The following is a 24190-nucleotide window of genomic DNA, read 5'->3' on the forward strand; positions in this document are numbered from 1 at the left end:
TAAGTCTCAATATTGAGGTAACAAGAAACACGTCCTCTGGAAGAAGAAGCATTTGGCATAAATAATCTTTGTGCATCGCATTGAGCATTGTCTAACCATCTTATCGTTTCCCTCTTGTTTCTCCTTCCTCCCTTGTCCAGTCTGCTCATGCTGTCTCGGTGCTCAGAGAATGTGCAAAGCTACGTCCTGCGGATCCCACCGTCCCTCTTCTGGCCGCCAAGGTCTGCATTGGGCCTCTGCACTGGGTAAGTAAGCTGGTGCAGTGCTTCTTACATAATGCATTAGGTGCCGCATTAACAGCCGCACTCAAATGTGGTTTAAAGAGAGGAAGAGACAGAAGGAAGATGAAGGGGTAAACCAAGAACAGCTGCACAGTTATGTGGAACTGACCTGACTTACTGAAGGGAGTCTCTGACATGTGCTTCTCTGTTATTTTGTAGGGGGAGAGGTTAAAATAAAGAGGTTAACCAAAGACTTCCCATAAACCAGAGTCTAAATTGCTTCTTCAAACTGATTTCCCTAATGCAATAATGAATTATCTCTTAATTACTAGGCCAGTATTGTTCGGTCCATGCATGTTGACTTAGAAAGAAATAACATAGAATGCAATGGGATTTTTTTTCTCAATTAAATACAGTATAGTACAGATATGACTGCTGTCTGGAGAAAACTGGTTTTATTCCTACCAGCAGATGGCTCTTTCGAAAAATTTCAATAAGTGATGTTTATATAACATAGTTTAAAACTATTGACCTTCTAGCATTTAGTTAACTTAGAGTATTGAAAGTGGAAAACAGAAAAAATATAGTCTATCAATATTAATTACAGATGGCTCATTTTTTTGATGGACCTTCTTGTTGTGAAGACAAGTTCAAGTTACTGGTGATGTTATTATTTCTGTGCATTTCAATTTCATTAATATGTAGCGCTAGTCATAATAAGAGACCAAGTGGGACAAATTGTTGCTTGTGAAGGCTTGCTGTTACCAAAAGGCTGCAACCTCACCCATCTGCTCCAACAGGAGGAGCAATAAAAACTTGTTGGAAATATTAAATGAAATCAGAAGAATAGCCTGCCGAGAAGGAAAATAGACGATTATTAAACACTTGAGGTTGATTAGTTCCTCCTTTTAATTCATTGAGTATATAATTAACAGATTGAAATAAAATATTACAGTATAAGTTATGCAGGTGGCAAACCTTGATGGCACTTAATAAGACTTCACGTTCTGTTGATTGATCAGCATAGAGAAATGGTTTATTCCAAGAATAATAGCTATTTACTACAATTTATAATGTTGGATTTGAAGTGGCAAGGTGGGAAAATTCACTCTTAATGCAAACATATCTAGTCTCCAACTAAAAACTGTTAGAACAGTGAGGTAGTAGCTCTAAATTTTGAATTGGAGATTACTTCCAGTCTAACTTATTCTATTCCATGTAATGCTACCGTTCTTTTCTCCTTTCTTCACAAAGTTAGCCCATTCAAGCAATCAGAACGCCACAGAGTTCCTGAGATACTGTTTGGTCATTTCCCATCAGTTGATCTGAGCATATTCTTTTCAGAAATGTCACTAAACATAAAGCTCCCAGGTTCTTTAAAAATCTACATTTAATAATGTGGTGAATGAATTATTTATTTGATTGCACTGGTAACTTGATTAATGCAGCTGTCACTAAGTAAACACATGTGTACAACAGGAGAAATTTATAGAAGGGGGGTTTAGGATATGGTTCTGTGAGTATTTGACGACTTGCTCTATTGGATACTACAGGGTTTAGCTCTAAACTTGTAGAACTTATACTATTAGTGATGTCCAAGTTTAGTTATATCCATTGTACTTGTAGATAATAAATGGGATCTATACTCTAATTACATATCTTGTTTGGATAAGTGCTCTTTTGTCATCATTAGTCTAATGGAATCCCCAAGGCATTTTTTTTTCCTGGAAAATCATTTATATTGTGCTTTCCACCTAAAATTGGGCCCTGACCATGGCTTACCACAGATTTCATATTAAATCCACCCACAACAAATGACAAGAACAGATAAGCCAATTCAGAAAGTATCCCGTGAAATCCCAAAGGTGCTTTTTCCAAAAGACAACTGGACTTTCTTGGATTTTTGTTTGAAAATGTTTCGCTTTTCATATAAGAAAAGTGTTGAACTGGGGAAGCTTCTTGAATGAGAAGTGAAATGTTTCAAGGAAAAAAACTGAAAAGATCCAGTTGTCTTTTGAAAAAAGCACCTTTGGGACAACCATGAGCTGGATGTTTGAGAATCTCCATTGATAGAATAAATAATAAGGGGGATGGGGACAACCCTGTCTTGTACCTTTGCTAATAATAAATTCTTCCGTCAAATCTTCGGCGAAGAGGTTGTAAAAAAATGCTTTCAAAAGGCTTTGACAATCCCAGCTGAGTTGCCTGATCGGCAGAGGCTTTTTTTCTTTTAAATGCCTCTGACGATCAGGAAACTCAGCTTGGATCGTCAGAGGCATTTAAAAGAAAAAAAGGTTTTTTTCTTATAAATGCCTCTGACGATCAGGCAACTCAGCTTGGATTGTCAGAGGCATTTAAAAGAAAAAAAGTCTCTGATGATCAGGCAACTCAGCTTGGATTGTCAGAGGCATTTAAAAGAAAAAAAGTCTCTGACGATCAGGCAACTCAGCTTGGATTGTCAGAGGCATTTAAAAGAAAAAAAGGGTTTTTTCTTTTAAAAGCCGTTGATGATCCAGGCTGAGCCGCGCGATCATCAGAGGCTTTTTTTTTTAGTTTTAAAAGCATTTTTTCGGCCAAAGCGGTTGTAGAAAAAATGCTTTTAAAAGTAAAAAAAAAAAGCTCTGATGATTGTGTGGCTCAGCTGGGCATGGGGGGGGCAGGGATTTTTTTCTATCAGTTCTCCGAACCACCCACCTCCATTGCTATCGGATCGGGCGATCCGGTCCGAACCGGGAGCATTTCACCTCTGCTTAAAAAGCTTGTTTTTATGGTGGGACTTCCGTGGACAAACTTCCAATATTTTTTGGAATTAAAATTAAAATTACATAAAGCATTACATTTTTAGGTATCTACTGAAGAGTTTTTTAAAGTGTACATCCAAAAATATCAAGAATAGGCAAGCAGATGCTTTAAAAGAAACCTGTGATGGATTTGGGATTTGCTGCTATATAATATATAAACTATTCTTTACGAGTCTCTTGGCATGGCAGAGACTGTGGGAGTGGATGAGATTAAAACATCTTTGGTTTTCTATTCCTAAACCTCTAGAATTGTACAGTGAACAGAACTGTTTTCACTTTTTACCTCCTTTTTAAAATCTCCCACTTGATTTATCTAATTTTAAGAATAATTCATGTCCTTAAAAAAAAGATACCATGCTAATGTTCCTGACTGTCATCTAATCTTTCCTTGCAATATTAAATTACTATTGGTGAAAACTCTTGAATATGTGAATACTGTTTGCTTGTTACTTTTAGATTTAAGGAGTATAGTTTAAAATGCATGGCCTTGTTCTCCTAAAGGAAAGGGGGTGGGTGGGAAAACACAACAGAAAGAAACAACATGCCAAGATGTGCCAGCTGAACACCAGCTGGGCAGCCTCTTGCCAGGGGACAACACCTGCTGTTCCTATTCCTTGTCAGTGTGCCTGTAGGCTTAGTTCAATCATACATTCAAAAACCTGCAATAAAATAATATGGTTAGCTGGAAAAAGCCTCCCTCTGTCCCAGGAAAAATAGTTCTCAAGCAGTAGGCTACTAACAAAATGAGGTTTCCACCAAAGATGATGGCAGTGGGAAACACAGATTATTATAGTTTACAATGGCTGAACATAGTTTGTTGGCAAATCTTGCTGAGTGTGTTTCTGTGCACAACCTTCAACCCAGGAGAGAGTTGGAAGCCTTGTTATTCCTTGTTATTTCTGATAGCTCAGGAATCTTTGGAGTTAGCTGATCTTTTTAGAACCTTTCTTCTTGTCCCAGAATGTTCTTTTGTAGCTTAGTGTTCTTAAAAATCATGCTGTCTGTTGGTCATCTTCTTCCGTTAATGCCACTGTTGATGGTGATGGAAGCAGTTCTGCTCTGCCTCCAATCCTTCTAGGAACACATGCAATAACCAACTCTGTTTCACGAACGTTTGGTCACAGAGGTGGTATTCAGCCGGTTCGGAGCAGTTTGGGTGAACCAATAGCAGAAATTGCAAGTGGGCCTGCCCACCTGCCCCGGTTCTATGCTGTCTTATTTAGGCATGTTTTTGAGGCTGGGCGCATGCACAGAAGGCATGCGCACAAGCAAAGCACATGCACGGAAGGCCGGGCCAGTGGTGGGTTGCCCCCGGTTTGGACCAGTTCGCATGAACTGGTAGTAAAACCTGTGGGAGGCTCCGTCCACTGACCCGGACATCATCATAGGTGATCTGCGCATGCGCAGAAGAGTGTATGTGCATGATGCGAACCGGTAGTAAAGGTAAGTAGAACCCACTCCTGGGCCAGGCGCATGTGTGGAGGTGGCACACGCTCACATTTTTGGTGCTGGGCGAAACGATAGGTAAATTATGTAAATCCCACCTCTGGCCACCATATCTTCTTATTGTTAATAATTTCCCCCACAACATCATTGCTCTCCTCTTCTGTCTCATAGAGAATGTCAAGGAAAAGCTTGGTTAGGAGCCTATGATAGTTTTTATTAGCAAGCTTTATTATTTGGGCACATATCCTATTATTACTTAAAAAATCTGAAAGTACTATAGCCGTTTCTTTGAAAAAGAGATGCTTAGTAATCCTCCATTATTATAATTATTTCTCATACTGCAATTGGCAGGATGCTAACTGAGAGGGGAAAATGGCTTTTTTCAATTGAAGTCATGTCTGCAGAGAGATATAAGCTTTTAAAATATTTGTGTCTGACCTGGTTTAGTTTCAGGTTAACCCCATTTAAAAAAAACTCTGAGTCACTAATCAAAATCTCTAAGAAGTAGAACCTAATAGGTTGCACTACCTAGTTGGGCACCTACAGCTAGAATTTATCATACTGAATCTAAGCTGCAAAAGATGCTGAGATAGTGTTTTCCATATCTTGTCGTTCCTATCTAGAGGTGGTCCATATTTTGATAAGGCTATCACAATTGACACAGTTAATAATTGATACCAAAGACCTGTTATCTGAGTATACCTCCTATCTGCATAATTTCATCTCATATTGAAACTACAGTATATTAGGGGCATTCTTTGGAATCAGCAAGCTGGTGATGAGAAAGGTCAAACTTTTGAGTGGACAATACTTTTCTCTGTTTCTGCCACCCACATTCCCATTTCTGTCACTTCTTTAGTTTCAGATACCACTTTCTGTTCTTCGCTGTCTCTTCCCCTTCCCTTCCATTAGGCTACTGATGAAATATTAGATTTAATCAGTGGTCTCTATGTAATGCTTGCTATAGGATTTGAAATTAGGCCAAGATCTGCATATTGCCCAGGTCAACAGTAATTTTGAAAGATCCCTAAATATGCTCTTTTAAGAGTCTGTCCTTTCTGCTTGTAAGTTAATCATCATTTTAATCATTATTAAGGCTCAGTTGTTTGAGGGACCACCTAACCCCGATGCTTTTTGCCTGTCCAGTAAGATCAAGAAGAGTCGGTGTGCTCCCTCAACCTAATAATGCTATCAAGAGGGATTCAGGAAGTTGTTGCAGCACCTGCCCACTGGAATGTTACCCCCACATCATCCCAAAGATTAATTTGGCTCCCACCCAGATAGTGTTCCAGAAATCTTTAAAAACTTGGCTGTTCTCCCAGGCCTTGTGGTAGGCTGCTTGCGATGCCCTTTTCAGTTGTGAGAATTTGGGTAGATGGTGCAATTGTCTGGATGTGTAAGATTTTATTTTTATTGTTTTCTGTGTTTCAACTGCCACCCAGATTCATTCTGGAGTTGGGCAACCTATAAATCTCCTCCATCTCTTCTTCTTCATTATCCTGCTGATTGGTTTAATGTGACCCATCAGCCTAAAACCATCAGCCTGCTGTATTGCTTGGTTTTTATAGTTGCCTCTCTGGAAGTTATGAGGAGGTTGAATGTCACACTATGTGGCCCATGGACTAAGTTCAGTAAGAGCCTGGTGGTGCAGTGGACTAAACTACTGTTAAAGTAGTATTTAGCTGCCAGCTGCCTGCAATTACCGCGAGTTCAATTCTCACCAGGCTCAAGGTTGACTCAGCCTTCCATCCTTCCGAGGTAGGTAAAATGAAGACCCGATTTGTGGGGACAATAAGCTGACTTTGTATAAAATAGAACACCGCTTAGGGGGCGCCAAAAGCCCTACTAAGCAGGTATATACAAAAGTATGAAGGCTATTGCTTAAAAGCATTGTAAGCCGCCCTGAGTCTCTGGAGAAGGGCGGCATATAAATCAAACTAATAAATAAATAAATCCTAAATAACAATCTGCCCCATTTGCTCTTCCCCTTTCTTCTACCTTTCTTCTACCTTTATTCATTTCTCTACCTCTCCAAGGGTTTTATTTGTCTCCTATTCAATAAACTTCTATGTTTCTATGACTGTATGGTTTGCATGAGTCAAGATCTGTGCTCCAGTAATGCATCTATAGTCAAAATAGATTGTATAGTCCTGTCTGTTCACCATTGCTGTTCTCTTAACCTCCACCTCACATTTTTTGGTCCAAAGGTGGATAGGATGAGAAAACGAAGAAATAGGAAGCAACAGCATCTGTCTTTTGCCGGCTGATTCTCCATCTGCCAAAGAAACAGGCTGCCATATGCATGAAACACAGAGCAATATAAGCAGTTTTAACAGTGGTAGAAGTGACATACTTGACAGATTCCTACTCCCAAAGTCCAGAGCCAGCATTAGTGTTAAACCTTTCACTAATGATCATACACATTCACCTGACAGGATTCAGATGTGTTGCAGCTGGCACCATGTTGGGAAAAGCTAGCTTTTTGTCATGCATTGAGATTTAGAAGTCTGGTCTTCCAAATTCACTGGAAGCATAGCACCATCTTGTAGCAGTGAGTTCTGATGCTTGCTAATCTTGAATTCATTCCTAAGAATTACCGTATTTTTCGGAGTATAAGATGCACCTGACTATAAGACGCACCTACCATTTTTGGTGAGGAAAAGAAGAAAAAGAAATCTGCCTCTGCTTCTGCCTCTGAGCATTTTTGCCTCATTGCAGCAAACAGCCTGCTTTACTTTCATTTTCGTTTTCAGCATAGCTTGATTAGCACAAGGAAAAAAAATCTGCTGCAGCAATTTACCTCCTTGGAGCAAGCAGCAGAAACAGTTGAGAGCAAATCAGCTGAGAGTCGGGAAGTGATCCAATCAACTTGTGCTAAATAGGCTGTGCTGAAGCTGACAGGGGCTGTTTTTTCTTGCTGTTTGCTGCAAGGAGGTAAGTGCTGGGAAGCAGAGGCCAAAGGGTAGGGGCCAGTGGGTGGGTGGGGCTACATTTGATGTATAAGACGCACCTAAATTTTCCTCCCCTTTTAGGGGGGGGGAAAGGTGCGTCTTATACTCCAAAAATACGGTAGATATTCTATTAAACTGTGGCAAAAGACATTTCCTGTAATGTTTCTCCCTTTCTCTCATCAATTTAGCTGGAGGAAGGAGAACGTTTCGCCAAGATGGTCGTTGGCATGGGAGAAGACGCTGGAGAATTCCTAGCAAAGGGTTTCTTAGCATTAGGCCTGACATACAGCCTTCAAGCAACTGATGGTAATCTTTTGATTTGTCAAATGTGATCTGCACCGCTATTGTTCGAAGAAGTCAGTTTAAGCATTTAAACATTAAAGATGTTAAGAATATTTGAATGGAAGAAATACCATGTACATACATTCAGGTAGTTGCCTGGTTCAGCAATAAGTTGCCAACATCTACTCACAAAATCTATTTGTTTTATTGATGCGATGCCAATCTTCCATGATGTCTTTCTCTTTCTAAAGCAACCAAAAGTTATTATCATGACATAATCTTATTAAACCAATATAAAAAACAATAAAGCAAAATGTCTCTTGCTGATCATAAATAAGTGATGAAGCTAATTCCTTTCACCTGAACATAGGTGAGTATTCATAGCTTATGTCCAACATGCGGTATTCCAAAACACTTTCCCTCTGTATCTGTTGTTGTAAACAATCACTGGTGATCAGTTTTAACTTCCATTGTTTATGGAATTAAAGAACTGATGTGGACATTGAGGTTATTTGATTTTATGTATCTGTTTATTTCATTAACTCGTTTATAACTGCTCAATCCAGATTTTAGATGGATTGTCTCTTTGAAGCAGGAGAGCAGGACTGAAGTGCCATTCTTTGCTGCCAAATGTGACTTGTTTAGCCTGTTAAATTTAACAAATAAGTCCTGTCATCTTTCTGGTGAATTGGTTCTATCACTTCGACAAGAAGTTTCTTTAATCTTTAACTGAAATTTCTCCTCTTATGCCAGTATATTTGATATAATCCTGGCCTTAGTCCAGCAGAGAGAAAATTCATCACCTTCTTTTCATATTCTTCTAGTATTTTTTCTGCTTTTCTAGTATTTGAAAACTGCCTTTATCTTCCCCCTCAGTCATTTTTTTTCCAGGCTAAACATAGTCCAATTTTTATCATGCCTCCAGCTATCTTGTTGCTATCTCCTGCACTTCAATTTCAATTTACAGGCCACATACTGTGATAATGAAGGCTGGAAAAATGAAATGGAAGAATTGTTTAAAATTCATCCAGTCATGGAAAATATTTGGATTTAACTCTATTGAAGAAAAAACTCTGCTTCTGGCTTATGTGAGCAGAAAATGATCTTGCAACCCAAAGAATCTATTTTTATTATAACCTGCATTTTTAAAAGTATCTTTTCTCATTGGTAACCAAGCACCAAAACTCATCACTAATCACATGAACAAAGGGGATATCATTACTTGCCAGTCCCAAATATTCTTTCCAAAAGGCAACTAAACTTTCTTTGTTTTTTCCTTGAAGATGTTTTGCTTCTCATTCAGTTCTGAAGAAGCTTCTTGGATGACAAATGAAACGTCTTCAAGAAAAAGCAGAATCCAGTTGCCTTTTGGAAAGCACCTTGATGATTAAGAATCTGCATAGACATTACTCACAGATAACTATGGCAACTTTGTTGTTATATAGTACAAATGATCCCACAAGAATCTTATATTGAAGGATATAGAATTGGAAAGATTAGCAATTATATAATCCATCACTTTTCAAATGCAACAGATTCTATTGAATCCATGATGGGTACCCAGATGCTTCAAAATTAGTAGTGCAGGAGGTTCCACTATTATCTAAATAGCACGTTCCACTATTTGTACCATCAGGAAGCTGCTCTTAGTATTTAATTAAAACGCCTGTGCTTACTCTTTGAAACCAGTGGTTTGCGTCTCTGGAGTTATTATTTCCTTGATTTGGTGTATTTACTGGGCCTACAATTCTTGAATTACCAGTTTAGCTCAAATAACATCCTGACGATACCAAATTGGGAAACATAATACAGAATGATAATTCCTTTAATATTAAAGCCTATCAGATCCTGTAATGCTAATAAAAGCCAAAAAGATTATTTGGGGGGGACGACCCGCGAACATTGTGCACAATTTTAAACTTCACACACTAGAGCTATGGAGCCATGTGCAACATAAACTTAAGCCGAAAATCCCAGCTTGCGTTGATAGAGTACTTTTCATTATTTTATAGACCATGCTTTAAGTATGTTTTTCATCACATGTGTGTTATGATTACAAGTGCCAGAGAAGTAAAATAGGATTTAGCTTCTTATATATACATGTGCAGAAATAAACACGGGTGAAGTGAAATTGCAACGAAAAACCTCTGCTTGAAAGATATAGCATAAGGCTTGTTGAAAAACATGAATGTAATTCGATTTGATTATTATTGTTATTTTATTATTACCCTCTCTAAAACTAAGATAATTTAACTGACGGAATGCAAATTTACCTTGTGATGTACACATTAAATGACTGAGAAGATGTGAGGAGCTATTTGACCTATTTCTGCCCAGGAGTTCTTATTTCAATAACAGCCATAAGGTGCATTCGGGCCACGCTCAAAAGAGAAAACCTGTATTTTGAAACAGAATTAAGGAGTATCTCTGAATCTTTTTAATCAAAATGAACAGTAGCCACATTATTTTCTACCAGCGATAGGGAAAGAGGAGTAGAGGGGAAAAAACAATAAGCCGTGGTGGCGCAATGGTTAGAGTGCAGTACTGCAGGCTACTTCTGCTGACTGCCCGCTGTCTCCAATTTGGCAGTTCAGTTCTCACTGACTCAAGGTTGACTCAGCCTTCCATCCTCCCGAGGTCGGTAAAATGAGGATCCAGATTGTTGGGGGAAATATGCTGTCTCTGTAAACCGCTTAGAGAGGGCTGTAAAGCACTATGAAGCGGTATATAAGTTTAAGTGCTATTACTATTGTGATCCTATAGTTAAAACAGCTCATTTAGTGACTATTCAAAGTTACAATGGCACTGAAAAAGTGACTTAAGACCATTTTTCATGGTTACAACATTTGCAACATCCCCATGATCATGTGATCAAAATTCAGATGCTTGGCACCTGTTTTATATTTATGACCGTTACTGCTTCCCAAGGTCATGTCATCCCCTTTTGCGACCTTCTGACAAGCAAAGTCAATGGGGAATCCAGATTCACTTAACAACCAGATTACTAATTTACCAACTGCTGTCATTCACCTAACAACTGTGGCAAGAAAGGTCATTAAATGGGGCAAAACTCACTTAACAAATGTCTCACTTAACAACAAAAATATTGGGCTCAATTGTGGTTGTAAGTCGAGGACAACCTGTATTTAGTCACAACTTTGTAGTGCTAATGTTGCTTTCATTCTGGACCTGGTTGATAGACAAATATAGAGATATTTGTGTTTATTGACATAATTCCCGTGCTTTAATATCTCAAGGGTTGAAATATTTTAGATAGTAGATGAAATTTATCATGGTATGAAGACAGAAGTAAGTAAAGAGCCTTTGCCTAACTCCTGCAAATTAAGTTACAGATAAAGCCAGAGGAAAAAAAGACACTTAACAAAATAATGGATAATCTCTAGTATCTATAAAAATGACCCACTGAAATTCAATTTGACACAAGGAACCAATAAACATTTGCAATCCAGCTTTATTCTTTTCTTCCTTCTTGGTTGCTTCTTTATCTCTTGCATTGCCCAACTGTCTACACAAAGACATCTGTAATTCCCTCTTGCTCTACTTGATATCACTGACATAATTGCACTTGCAGCTTCAGTTCTAACTTCCTTAGTTTATTTTTGCTTCCTATGTGGGAGAGGTTGGGATGATACCATGTGAAACTTGAGCTGATTTAGCTGGAGCTTCAGGAGAGCAGAAGAATGAGCAAAGATGCCATTCAACCAACCTCTGTCATTGCTCATTTATGCTCTGGCCAGGAGCCAAAGTCTATCCCAAAAGAGTTTATGTCATCCCTAGAGGACATTTGTACTCTTTGACCCTTTGGCAAAGTTTTGTCCCTTCTTTCTCAAGCAGCAGACTCTTGACACGTCTTCTACATCAAGGGGACAGCAGGTGCAGTCCCTTGGCTTTCATTTTCAGGCAGCCTTCCAAGAGCTTTGAACAGATGATCATGCAGAAGTGCTAGATTCAACCTAATCTTTGTAAACCTGTCTCAGGAAAATGGTTGACACATTGGATAAAGTGAGGTAAATGTTTCAGGGCAGGGGTGTCAAATTTATGATGACACGTTGTCGTCACATGATGTATTGCAACTCCCCCCCCTTCATTAAAACAGGGGTGGGAATGGCCAGTGCATGATGCATCTGGCCTGTGGACCATGAGTTTGACACCCCTGTTTTAGGGATACAAGTTCCCTATCCAGCTAACTTATGTTAGCCATAGTTCAAGCAATAATAATTAAGTGCACTAAGTGCACCCCAATATATTTAGGAAATATAGAACTACTGAACACTTTATTAAGCCGTAAAAACTTGGAATAATAAAGTAATATTCTAACAGAACTACAAAAGAATTGTTAGAACATTTTAATAGAAGAGTCATTTATCCACATTCTTTGAGGAAAATATCACCCAGAAGATCCCGCAGTCAGTTTGTTACAATGAAATCACTAAAAATCATAAAAACCACCCATACCAATAACTACCTGCCCCTAGTACTAGGAAAGAAAGAATATGATTCCCCCCATCATCTCCTGATTTGTCAAAATCAGGGCCTGGTGGCTCAGCAGACTGATAGCATTGTGATTAACATCGAGCTGTCTGCAATTATTGTAAGTTCGAATCTCACCAGGCTCAAGGTTGACTCAGCCTTCCATCCTTTCTAAGGTAGGTAAATTGAGGACACAGTTTGTGGGGGCAATAAGCTGACTTTGTATAAATATACAAAAGTATGAAGGCTATTGCTTAGTGCATTGTAAGCCGCCCTGAGTCTTCGGAGAAGGGCGGCATATAAATCAAATAAAAAAAAAAAAGACAAAAACTTTGGATTTGTTTTCTGTTTATTATCACATGACTATCATTGTGGCATTCATCAGAAGGTGATTTCACAGAGAAGGTGCTGTAGAAGAGAAGGTGCTCTGTATTTGTCTTACGTGCAGTATCTTTGAGAAAGGCCATTTGAAAAAGACGTGCCTAGGTGTTGGGATAAGACGGAGAAGAAGTGCTGTTATTCACATTTAGTGGATCAATTCTTTTACCAGGATTGGGGAGATCTAGATTACAGTCCTCTCTTGGGGTATGAAGTTGACTTGATTTTGGAGCCACCTACATTTTTGAAATTAACCATAATCAAAAATGGTAGATGGGACTTTTTAAGATCCTAAATGCAGAAGAGTCACATTGAAAGGAGATATTCCCTAACTCAATCCTGACATTTTATTTTTCTCCTGATACTCCCTGGATGTTCTTTAGAATTAAAAAAGTGTATAATGATATCTGGTACCATTGGAGAGATCAGTTTCTAAATAACTAAAAATAAAACAAGAAATATTTTTTTCAGCAAGATTCTTGAAGGAAAAAGTCTTAAGACATAACATTCTTAAGAAAATGCTGTTTGAAGACCCATATCAGACTGTTCATATAACTTTTTAATAATAAAGAGCTCCCAGCTACTCAGATGTACTGTTTGGAATAATGCTTACCCTGATGTATTAATTTTTATTGTTTTGCAGCTACCCTGAAAAGCGCACAAGATGACTTGCATCAGAGAGCACTTCAGAATTTAGAAAGGTAAGAAGAACCTGGGGAATGGGGACAGTGGTGAAATTCATTTTTTTTTTACTACAGGTTCTGTGAGCATGGCTTGGTGGGTGTGGTGTGGCTTGGTGGGCATGGCAGGGGAAGGACACTGCAAAACCTCCATTCCCACCCCACTCCAGCGGAAAGATATTGCAAAATCTCCATTCCAACCCCACTCTGGGGCCAGCCAGAGGTGGTATTTGCCGGTTCTTTGAACTACTCAAAATTTCTGCTACTGGTTCTCCAGAACCTGTCAGAACTTGCTGAATTTCACCCCAGGATGGGGAGGAAACCCGTCCCAGTTGGCAGAAATGTGCTTGTTTTTGCAATTTAATCTGAAAGTCACACTACAGTTCTAAATGCATCCAAAATTTAAGGATTTTTTCCCTCAAATCTTGATTTTTAGGATTTATAAAGAATATCTTTTTGGCAGCCAGAGGGCATAATTCTGCCTATAGAACTGGCCAGCATAGTTTTACATGTCTCTGAGCTTCTTAGGATGCAGGAGGAGGGAACTGAGTGAGGTGGCTTTAAGCGGCACACATTCTTAGACTCAGATGTAACTTCTCTATTACTGTACTATTTAGATATAATTACTGTCCCATATTACTCTTAAACTGCATTTATTTTTAGCCTTTTGACCTTTTCCCATAAACTGTGGCTTGTTTCCTTAATAGCTTAAATTCAGTTTAGAAATGGATGAATCTTGGATGGTATCAATGTCCACTTTTAGCCAACAGGGGGCGTTTGGATAATTCAATTACTGTAGCTCCTTGCATTCTGAATTTCAACGAGGCACATATATCCTTATTAGATGCAGAATTGTGTGTTAGTATTAAAAACATTACTTTGGCTGGAAATGAATAGTGGCTCTGAAAAAAGTCAAGGCCATACAAAACTGGCATAATTTCACAGAGGTGAGTATAGAAGGCCTACTTTTTTTTTTTTTTAATTTGATTTATATGCCGCCCTTCTCCGGAGACTCAGGGCGGCTTACAGTGCGTTAAGCAATAGCCTTCATACTTTTGTATATTTATACAAAGTCAGCTTATTGCCCCCACAAACTGGGTCCTCAATTTACCTATCTTAGAAAGGATGGAAGGCTGAGTCAACCTTGAGCCTGGCGAGATTCGATCTTACTTTAATTGCAGACAGCTGGTGTTAAATTACAGTGCTTCTGTCTGTTGAGCTAAACCAGGCTACTTAAAATTTGTTTTTAAAAAAAGAATTTCAGAATGTTCTGTGTAGAGAGTGGTGTTTCTGCATTTATTTAGTTATGAAGCGGTCAAGGATTATGTAAGTATCCTGATTTTGTACAATAAATTTTTCAGAAGTCTACAGTCTCCCTAGGGTCTTACTCTTCAATTAAACCACCTAGAAGACATCCCTTCATTGGGCTTTTCAGTGATCTAACACTAAAGCAAGTTAGAAAGAAAGTAATTGAGTGACCAAAGATTGAACCCGGGATCTTTTTTGTGGAAGTCTGTATTCTACCATTGGATGAAGGCCCCCTCCCAATATTAAAATTTTTTCCATTGTGCATATAATGGATATTTCACTAAAATGTCATAATACATTCATTTAAGAAAATAATTTTTTGAGCATTTCTTGAGCACTATAAACTTAAGATCTTATAAAATAGTAGTCCATTCTTCAGCTTCCATAATCCCCAAAAGGTAGAATCATCCAAACCACAAGAGGTTTTTGGATATATGCAGAAGCTTCCTGGTTTTGTTAAATCCTTAAGCATGTATAAAAAAGAAGCTGTCAATCTAACAGATTACAGATGCATAGCTTGTTGGCTCTCCTGTAGCTTAATAGGACACCAGTTGTGCAGGCATGTTGCAGATTTCTTTGTTATTAATTAAACTGGATACCATATTTTTTAAAAAGAATGTGAACAAACTGGAATATGTCCAGACAGAAAATAAATTTTAAAAAAAACAATGAGGGAAGAGGGAAGACTGAAGCATATTTAGCCTGGGAAAAAAGCTATTAAGATGGAAGAGATAACTATGTTCAAATATTTGAAAGTCGGTCATATAATTAAAGGGGCAGATTTCTATTGTTTCAGAAAACAGGATCTGAGTAAATGAATTCAAATGACAAAAGGGGAGATTTTGACTAATCATTGGACAGAATGGCTGAGCAGTGTAGGCAGACTGGCAATGTAATAAACTGTTTCAAAAGGTGGACTTCCCTATATGAAAAACCTTTCACTAGAGTCAGGATGGCTGTCTGCCAGAGCAGTTGATTCCTGGATTGTCAGAGGGTTGCATAAGGTGGCCTTTGAGTGTCCTCCCCTGGTTCTATGGCTTTCATTTTAATGGGGCAGAGTTATACAGTACTGTATGTCAAATGAGGCTATTTTGAGAGTTGGGTACAGCTAATTTCTTAGAGCTAAATCCTGCATGGAACAAACAAATTAATAAAACAGAACAAAACTGGGAAAATGGATCCAAGAACAATTATTTAGAGAGGTTATAGATCATGGCAGAGTGTATTGTTTGTATATAATATAGCACTGTTGTCCTACATGCATGTTAGCATGAAGGATAGCATTGTTCCAATATTTGAGGGGCTCCTACAGAGATGAGGGGTTCAAACTACTTTCCAAAGGACCAAAAGGCAGATCTAAAGGCAGGACTAAAAAGGCAAAACAAGGTAAGACAAGACACAAAGGTTGGAAACTAACCAAGGAGAGAAGCAACTTACTGTAGAACTAAGAAGAAATTTCCTAATGGTGAGAGTAATCAACCTTGCTTTCAGAAGTTGTGGGTGGTCCATCACTGGAGGCTCTCAAAAAGAGACTGGACAACCATTTCTCTGAAATGATATAGGGTCTCCTGCTCGAGCAGGGGTTGGAGTAGAAGCTCTCTGAAGTTCCTTCCAGCTCTATTATTCTATGTTCTATATTCTGTGTTCTAGGACATCCTGGGTCCATACCTGTATCCTTAGCTAACAGACTTCTGCTTGAAGTGGGGGTGAGCCAGTGCTAGCCTAATTGAACTACAGAGCTAGCTGAATTTGACCTGACATTTCTTGAACCCAGTTTTGAATGGGAGAGAGAGCCTCAGTGGGCAACTTTAGATCTGATTGGGGAAATAGTCTTCTGTGAAACCTCGGATAACTGCTATCAATTGGTTTAAACTATGCATAAGTACACCAATTGTTTTACATCACTTAAGGAAATAAATGTGTTCCTAACAGCAGCTGCGTTTTGCTGTTCTAATCAAGGACACACTAGAATAGCAAAGACATTTTCTTGACCTGCTACATTATTCCAGGGACAATAGAGGTGCTAGGTCATCTCTAACCCTACTAAGTGGCTGAGGCTCAGATTACCTTCATGTCAGTCTTCAAACTCAGTCAATTGTACCATATTGCTAGTAAAACCATTTGGTGGAGGAATTAAAGGAAGAGTTCTTGCCAATTGTTCAACAGTTATAGAATCTGCATTCTTCTTAATTCCACAGCGGGATTTAAGATATGATAAGAGTTTTTTTTATTTGTGGTTTCTCCCTAATGGCCAGGCTTACAAGGTTAGAGAAATGGGAATGCTCAGTATGCTGGGTATGTACATACATGTTTTGAATATCTGCCTTTTTAAAAGGAAGCTGATTTTTTTTTCTAAGAGCTTTGATGGGATAAGATTCAATTTGCTATAATCTGTAGATAGTGTCCATCTGTTGGAGATTCTAAAATCTGAACTGGTAGTCTTGTTTTCTAGGGGACTATCTGTATTCTCAAGATTTTAAGACAAGAAAAATACAGGGATAATTTGTAACTCCAAAAGAAAAAACACACACAAACAACAAAGGAAAATATAGCTTTTCATAATAACTGCATACTATTAAGCCCAATAACCTAAGCCAAGAAGGAAAGTTATTTATACAGTCTTGACAGAACACAGAGGTGTGAGGTTAAACCTGCCTCATGGACAGAAGGTTCCCTAGGCTTGACCAGAAGGACAATATGCTTTTTGTACCATCATTAAAGGGACGCAGTGGCTCAGTGGCTAAGATGCTGAGCTTGTCGATAAAAAGGTCGGCAGGTCAGCTGTTTGAATCCCTAGTGCCATGTAACGGGGTGACTCCAGTTACTTGTCCCAGCTTCTGCCAACCTAGCAGTTCGAAAGCACGTAAAAAATGGAAGTAGAAAAATAGGGACCACCTTTGGTGGGAAGGTAACAGCATTCCGTGAGCCTTTGGCATTTAGTCATGCTGGCCACATGACCACGGAGACGTCTTTGGGCAGTGCTGGCTTTTCGGCTTTGAAACGGAGATGAGCACCGTTCCCTAGAGTCGGGAATGACTAGCACATATGTGCGAGGGGAACCTTTACCTTTTTACCATCAATAGTTGTTTAAGGAAAGGATAATTTTGCAGATGCCATTTGTTTGGCTAATGCTGCTCTAGAGTAGGAAAAAATGCACCTGTTGACATTTGTTGCTTTACACAGTTATTGAAGGCAATAAAAACATTAACCTGGTAGTAATCAGTTCTTATTCAGTTAAATTAGAATGGCTCTTTTTCAGTTTTTTTAAAAACCAAGACATTCTCTTTAGTATCAGGAGAAGAGTATCACAGTAAGAATACACCCATTCTAAATTGCTCAGAGCAATATCATTAAAGACATTTGAAGTTTTGAACTGCATTGCCTTTCTATGTCAAAGATTTAATCTTGACTATAATTGGCTGCCAATTGGCATTGAACTAATATATTGGGGGGGGGGGGGCTTGAGCTGAGCATCTGTTTAAAATAGGAACAATATTTTAGAACTAGAATCATAGCAAGGAAAATATGTGAGGAATTGAAAATTATTTTCTATCCAATGATCTTTTCATTGCAGTTCTACTACTGTGCTGGAATGAGGGTGAGAGGGAACTCTGTATGCTAGTCTACTAATTTAAATCCAGTTTAAAATTACAAGAAAGGAAAATGAGCCTTGAAATTGCCTTTCCGGTAAAATTTATGGTAAATAACTTTTGCAGTACTGCATAAACTACATTTGTGTTTTACAGAGCTCATCACTTGGCACCTGAAGACCACCAAATTATCCTCTATATCTCATTGCAGCTGGCTCTTATCAGGCAGGTATGTATAAAGACAAGTGGCTTGAAAGAACAGAACTATTTCTATGGTGTACTGGCATCTACAGTACACAAATTCTTTTTCTTGGGCATAGATTTTTTTTTACACTTGTCTTTCTTCAGGATGGTTTTTTAAAAACATCTCTCATAAAATTGATTTATCAGCAGTCAGAAAGTGCTTCAATACTTTTTAGGTCCATTATTGCATATTTCTATTTATATATTTTGTTAATTTTCTGATGCTTGAATTATAACTTTATTGAAACTCTTCTTATGCATGTTTATGGAAGACGTAAAATGAGTAGAGAAGCTTCTAGATGAGGGTGGGCAACATGTGATCTTCAGATGTTGCTAGACTTTACTTTCTACTATTCTTTACCCACTGGCCATTCCTACTGAAGCTTTTTGAGATTTGAACGTTCACTTGGGTGAAAGATCATATGCTGTTCACTCCCAGACTAGGCTTTCAAGAATTACTGTAGGTTTGGAACTGAATTGAATATTGTTGGTTTTTTTTCAAAATTATTCTACTTTCCATTTTATTAAGTTGTGTGCTTAGAAGGTTGTTTTAAAGGGATCTTTAAATTTTCTTAGAGAGTTATTCTTTGAACTAAATTTGGAATTGCCGCCTTCTTGCTTTGAAGTTGATTGAAACTTTCAAGTTGATTGAAAGTTATTGTTCTACTAACTTATATTGTTACTGTATGTATTGTTGGTTAAATATTGGTGAGAACAGTCTGGAAGCTCCAAATGCAGTTTAGGATACCCCCTTAATATATTCTAAAAATCTATTGATATTTGGCCAGAATTTTCTGTGCTCATTCTATTTTTCTTCATTTAATTGCATGTAAATCTTTAAACCATGCTTGAAATACAGTTTGAGGCTGCTAGCCAATTTAAAATATTCTGCTTTTGTCGGCTCATAATAAACATTTAAATATATGTTAATATTCTGAATAAAATATCTAATGTTTTCTCTTTCTGGTTAAACAAGGGGTAATTGATAATATTAATGTGTCTGACAAATTATATACCATGATTAAAATTTTCATCAGCCAATTTTGTGATTATTATCAAGTTTACATCTTCTGAAATTAAATGAGCTAGAGTAAAATAATTGTTATGTTAATTTATTTCAAGGTAAGAGTTTAGATGCCCTCTGAGTTTGTTTTTAAGCCTCTATTGTTGGTGAGTTCCTGTCATTTAGCAAAATAATTAGAAGGTAGCAATATTTCATGACTTCTAAAGTTAAAAAAAAGACTACCTGATATATGGCAACACCATTGTTTTAAAATGGCTTCCCCTTGGAGATTGGACTTGTCCCTTTTCTGTTGACTTTCAAATTTTGGAAATATTTGGAAAGCAAATATTTGATTTACATTGCATTGCATTGAACTGTTATTATTCTTTTTTACTTTCATTTTTCTAATCAATTATGTTAGAATTTTTACCACTGATATTTACATTGCTATGAATTGTATACTTTGTGAGTAAAGATTTCGTTGAATGCTGAAGAGTTTTTTAATAAATGAATAAATAAATGTAAAATACGTTACCCTTTCTTTATAGTGTTGCATACAAGACATAGTTAAATTAAAAAGATAATAAGATTAAGAGATCAGTTGAGTAATAACTTCCTTCCTTCCTGTTTTTGTTTAACAACTTTGAAAATACTTATCATCTGCTACTATTTAAAAACAAGCAACCTTACCTGAAGTGTTATTTTATAGGATTTTAGGATTGTATAAAGATGTTTTAATGTTCCTGCTGGGGAGTTCAATTGGTTTACTCCTTGCAGTTAGGTTTTAATAGTTCTCCCTTTGTTGATATTTTAGCTTTGGGACTCCTTTTATTTTGTTGTAGTCAAAAGGCCAGAACAAGTGAAACTGATCTGAAAGGATGAGTAACTGAGCAATCATTTAATATTTATTTTGCAGATTTGTGATGCAATAGAACATCTCCAAGAAGCACTGAAACTGTGTAAGGATGATATGAACTCTCTTCATTTGTTGGCCCTCCTTTTTTCATCACAAAAAGACTACCAGCATGCTTTGGATGTAATGGACGTGGCCCTTGCAGAATACCCTGACTGCTTCCAGTAAGTGTTGTTCAGAATATATTCCATGTCTCGCACATTTGTGCACATCATGGAGGATTGGTGAGCAAGCTGTGCAATCCAGATGTTGGGTTCTATTCCCCACCCACCCACCAATCCCAGCTTCTAGTTAGTAAGAATGGGGGACCAATTCAGTGGTGAAATTCAATTTTTTTTACTATCAGTTCTGTGGGTGTGGCTTGATGGGCATGGTGTGGCTTGGTGGGCATGGCTTGGTGGGCATGGCAGGGGAAGGATACTGCAAAATCTCCATTTCCACTCCACTCTAGGGGAAGGATAGTGCAAAATCCCCATTCCCTCCCCACTCCTGGGGGAAGAATATTGCAAAACCTCCAGTCGCACCCCACTCTGGGGCCAGCCAGAGGTGGCATTTGCCGGTTCTCTGAACTACTCAAAATTTCCACTACCGGTTTTCCAAACTACTTAAAATTTCCACTACCAGTTCTCCAGAACCTGTCAGCACCTGCTGGATTTCATCCCTGGACCAATTCCTTCATTTCTGGTCTAAGGGAAGGCCGTTTTTCTCTGCTGAAAACTGTTATGCAGATAAAGATACCTGGGAGAACATACAACTCTTAGAAGAGTGCAAATATTGTACATGTGGGGCAAAAGAACAATCTGAAACATCTATAGTAAAAGATTTATGATAAAGGAGCAAAAATGGACTCATTTGGGGAGCCGTTGGTCATTTTGGGTCTGTTGTAATGATTTCACTTACTATTAAGTAGCATCCTACATTTCATAAGACGACCAGTATTTCTTCTCAAATCCACTCTTCTTTCTATTAAGAACAGCTTAAAAAAACCCCTCTGCTTCTTTCTCTCTGTCCAGGATAATGATATTAAACACAAGGCGGTTTCTTGTTTGTGCTGAATCCAATGTTGTGGAACATTTCCTGGATCCCCAGGCTTAAAACAAACAGAAGCAAGCTTCTTCTTGGAGGCTTTTACTAATATTTTGTTAGAGAACTTCCGGAATGCATTTGAGTGAAAGCAAGCAGATATAAAGCGGTGAATGTTTTCAGTACAGTGAATACATACAAATCCTCTTTTGCACATAAATCCTTTTGTTAAAAAATGGTAATGGCAATAATAATAACAGAGTTTTTCAGTACAGTTATATTTTTCTTTTATTCAGTGCCTAGTCTTGAAAAATATGCCCCAGGTTTTTACTAGGATTGATTCTATGGTAAAACAGCTGTATGTGCCAATTAGCTAATATCTGCAAGAATGCCAGCTGCAACTTCTGTTTCCAGATAACTAAAGGCACATTACTCTATTTAAAACAAAACAAAAAAAAAAGACAGGCAGCCAACCTGAAGTATAGTATGGAAAAGAAACAAAACTGACACAGGATCCAGCACAGAATTCACTAATTATCTACCAATAATGAAATGAAACAGGGGGAAAAAAAACACCCTGTAGTAACCATTGTTAAAATGCTGTGCCTCTTTATCTTTGCTGGTTTGAGCCAAATCATTGGACTAATTATATACGCTTACTTTAGGCTTCTTTAATCCTTATCTGAACCTTTTCAGTCTGGGTTCATGCTGGAGTATACTACTGAGATGGCACTGATGGCATTTATGGATAATCTCTAGTGGCCCTGGACAGAAACAGTGCAACTGTCTTAGCTCGTCTAGATTTCTTGGCAGCTTTCAAGACCATCTTTATTTATTATTATTATTTATTATTTATTAGATTTTTATACCGCCCCCTCTCCCGAAGGACTCGGGGCGGTGCACAGCCAAAGTTAAAAACATACAATATAAACAATTAAAATACGTTTAAAACAGAATTAAATCTAAAATGGCTCCCCAATTTAAAATGCCTTACCCATACCCCTATAAAAAGACGAATTTAAAATTTAAAAATTTAAAATTTCCACATTTAAAAAGGGGGAAGATTTAGGCCAGGCCAGCTTGATAAAATAGAAAAGTCTTAAGTGCGCGGCGGAAGGTGCGCAGATCCGGGATCCTACGTTTCTCCGGGGGGAGCTCGTTCCAAATCGTAGGTGCCCCCACAGAGAAGGCTCTCCCCCTAGGGGCCGACAGCCGACATTGTTTGGCCGACGGCACCCGGAGGAGCCCCTCTCTATGGGAGCGTACTGGCCGGTGGGAGGCTATTGGTGGTAGCAGGCGGTCCCGTAAATAACCAGGTCCTGAGCCATGGAGCGCTTTAAAGGTGATAACCAGAACCTTGAAGCGCACTCGGAAGACCACCGGGAGCCAGTGCAGCTCACGCAGGAGAGGTGTCACATGGGAACTCCATGTCGCTCCCATCACCACCCGCGCGGCCGCACTCTGCGCCAGTTGGAGCCTCCGAGTGCACCTCAAGGGGAGCCCCATGTAGAGAGCATTGCAGTAATCCAGACGAGAAGTAACGAGGGCATGAGTGACTGTGTGTAGGGAGTCCCGATCTAGACAGGGACGCAACTGGCGGATCAGGCGAACCTGATGAAAAATCCTCCCGGACACGGCCGTCACATGCTCTTCTAACGACAGCCGTGAATCCAGGAGGACGCCCAAGTTGCGAGCCCTATCCGTGGGGGCCAATGATTCGCCCCCAATAGTCAGCGATGGCATTAGCTGACTATATCGGGACGTCGGAAACCACAGCCACTCGGTCTTGGATGGGTTGAGCCTGAGCCTGTTCCTCCCCATCCAGATCCGTACGGCCTCCAGGCACTGGACATCACTTCAAGGGCATCGTTGGGGTGATCCGGGGTGGAGATGTACAGCTGGGTGTCGTCAGCGTACTGATGGTACTCCACCCCAAAACCACGGATGATCTCGCCCAGCGGCTTTACATAAATGTTGAACAAAAGGGGCGAGAGGACCGATCCCTGCGGCACCCCACATATGAGGGGCCTCGGGGTCGACCTCTGCCCCCCTGTCAACACAGACTGCGACCGGTCGGAGAGAAAGGAGGAGAACCACCTTAGTACGGTGCCTCCCACCCCCAACTCTTCCAACCGGTGCAGCATGATACCATGGTCGATGGTATCAAAAGCCGCTGAGAGATCTAACAGGACCAGGACAGAGGAACAACCCCTGTCCCGAGCCCTCCAGAGATCATCAACCAACGCGACCAATGCCGTTTCTGTGCTGTATCCAGGCCTGAAACCCGACTGGAACGGATCCAGATACGACGCTTCATCCAGGTACTGGGGAAGCTGTCCCGCAACCACACTCTCAACAACCTTCGCCACAAAACGAAGGTTGGAGACTGGACGATAATTAGCCAATATTGCCGGGTCCAGGGAAGGCTTCTTGAGGAGGGGCCTCACCACCGCCTCCTTAAGGGCGGCGGGGAAGACACCCTCACCCAATGAAGCATTTATAATCCCCTGGAGCCAGCCTCGCGTCACCTCCCGGGAAGCCAGCACTAACCAGGAGGGACACGGGTCCAACAAACATGTGGTCACGTTCAATCTACCCAGAATCCTGTCCACGTCATCTGGGGTCACAGGATCAAACTCATCCCAGATAACAGTCTCAAGACCTGCCTCCGTCACTCTCGCTGGATCTACCCAGTCAGAGTCCAGACCTTCCCGAATCTGAGTGATTTTGTCATACAGATACTGAACAAAGTCCTCGGCTCTTCCCTCCAAGGGGTCCTCCCGCGCTTCCTGGTGGAGCAGGGAGCGGGTCACCCTAAACAGGGCGGCCGGGCGATTATCTGATGACGCAATAAGAGCAG

General features: G+C 39.4%; 1 protein-coding gene across 2 annotated transcripts in view; it reads left to right on the forward strand.

Moving 5' to 3' along the window:
- Positions 1-24190, forward strand: part of TTC7A (tetratricopeptide repeat domain 7A) — a 177810-nt gene that overhangs the window by 58099 nt on the left and 95521 nt on the right. For both annotated transcript variants that reach the window (XM_034427621.3, XM_034427623.3), the window contains exons 11-15: positions 141-245; positions 7608-7725; positions 13214-13271; positions 18305-18377; positions 20311-20471. In XM_034427621.3, the coding sequence (XP_034283512.1) occupies positions 141-245; positions 7608-7725; positions 13214-13271; positions 18305-18377; positions 20311-20471 (515 nt within the window). The remainder of the gene's footprint in view (positions 1-140; positions 246-7607; positions 7726-13213; positions 13272-18304; positions 18378-20310; positions 20472-24190) is intronic.

This window comes from Pantherophis guttatus, chromosome 1 (assembly GCF_059756535.1).
Source record: "Pantherophis guttatus breed Tessera chromosome 1, ASM5975653v1, whole genome shotgun sequence".
Classification (NCBI taxonomy): domain Eukaryota; kingdom Metazoa; phylum Chordata; class Lepidosauria; order Squamata; family Colubridae; genus Pantherophis; species Pantherophis guttatus.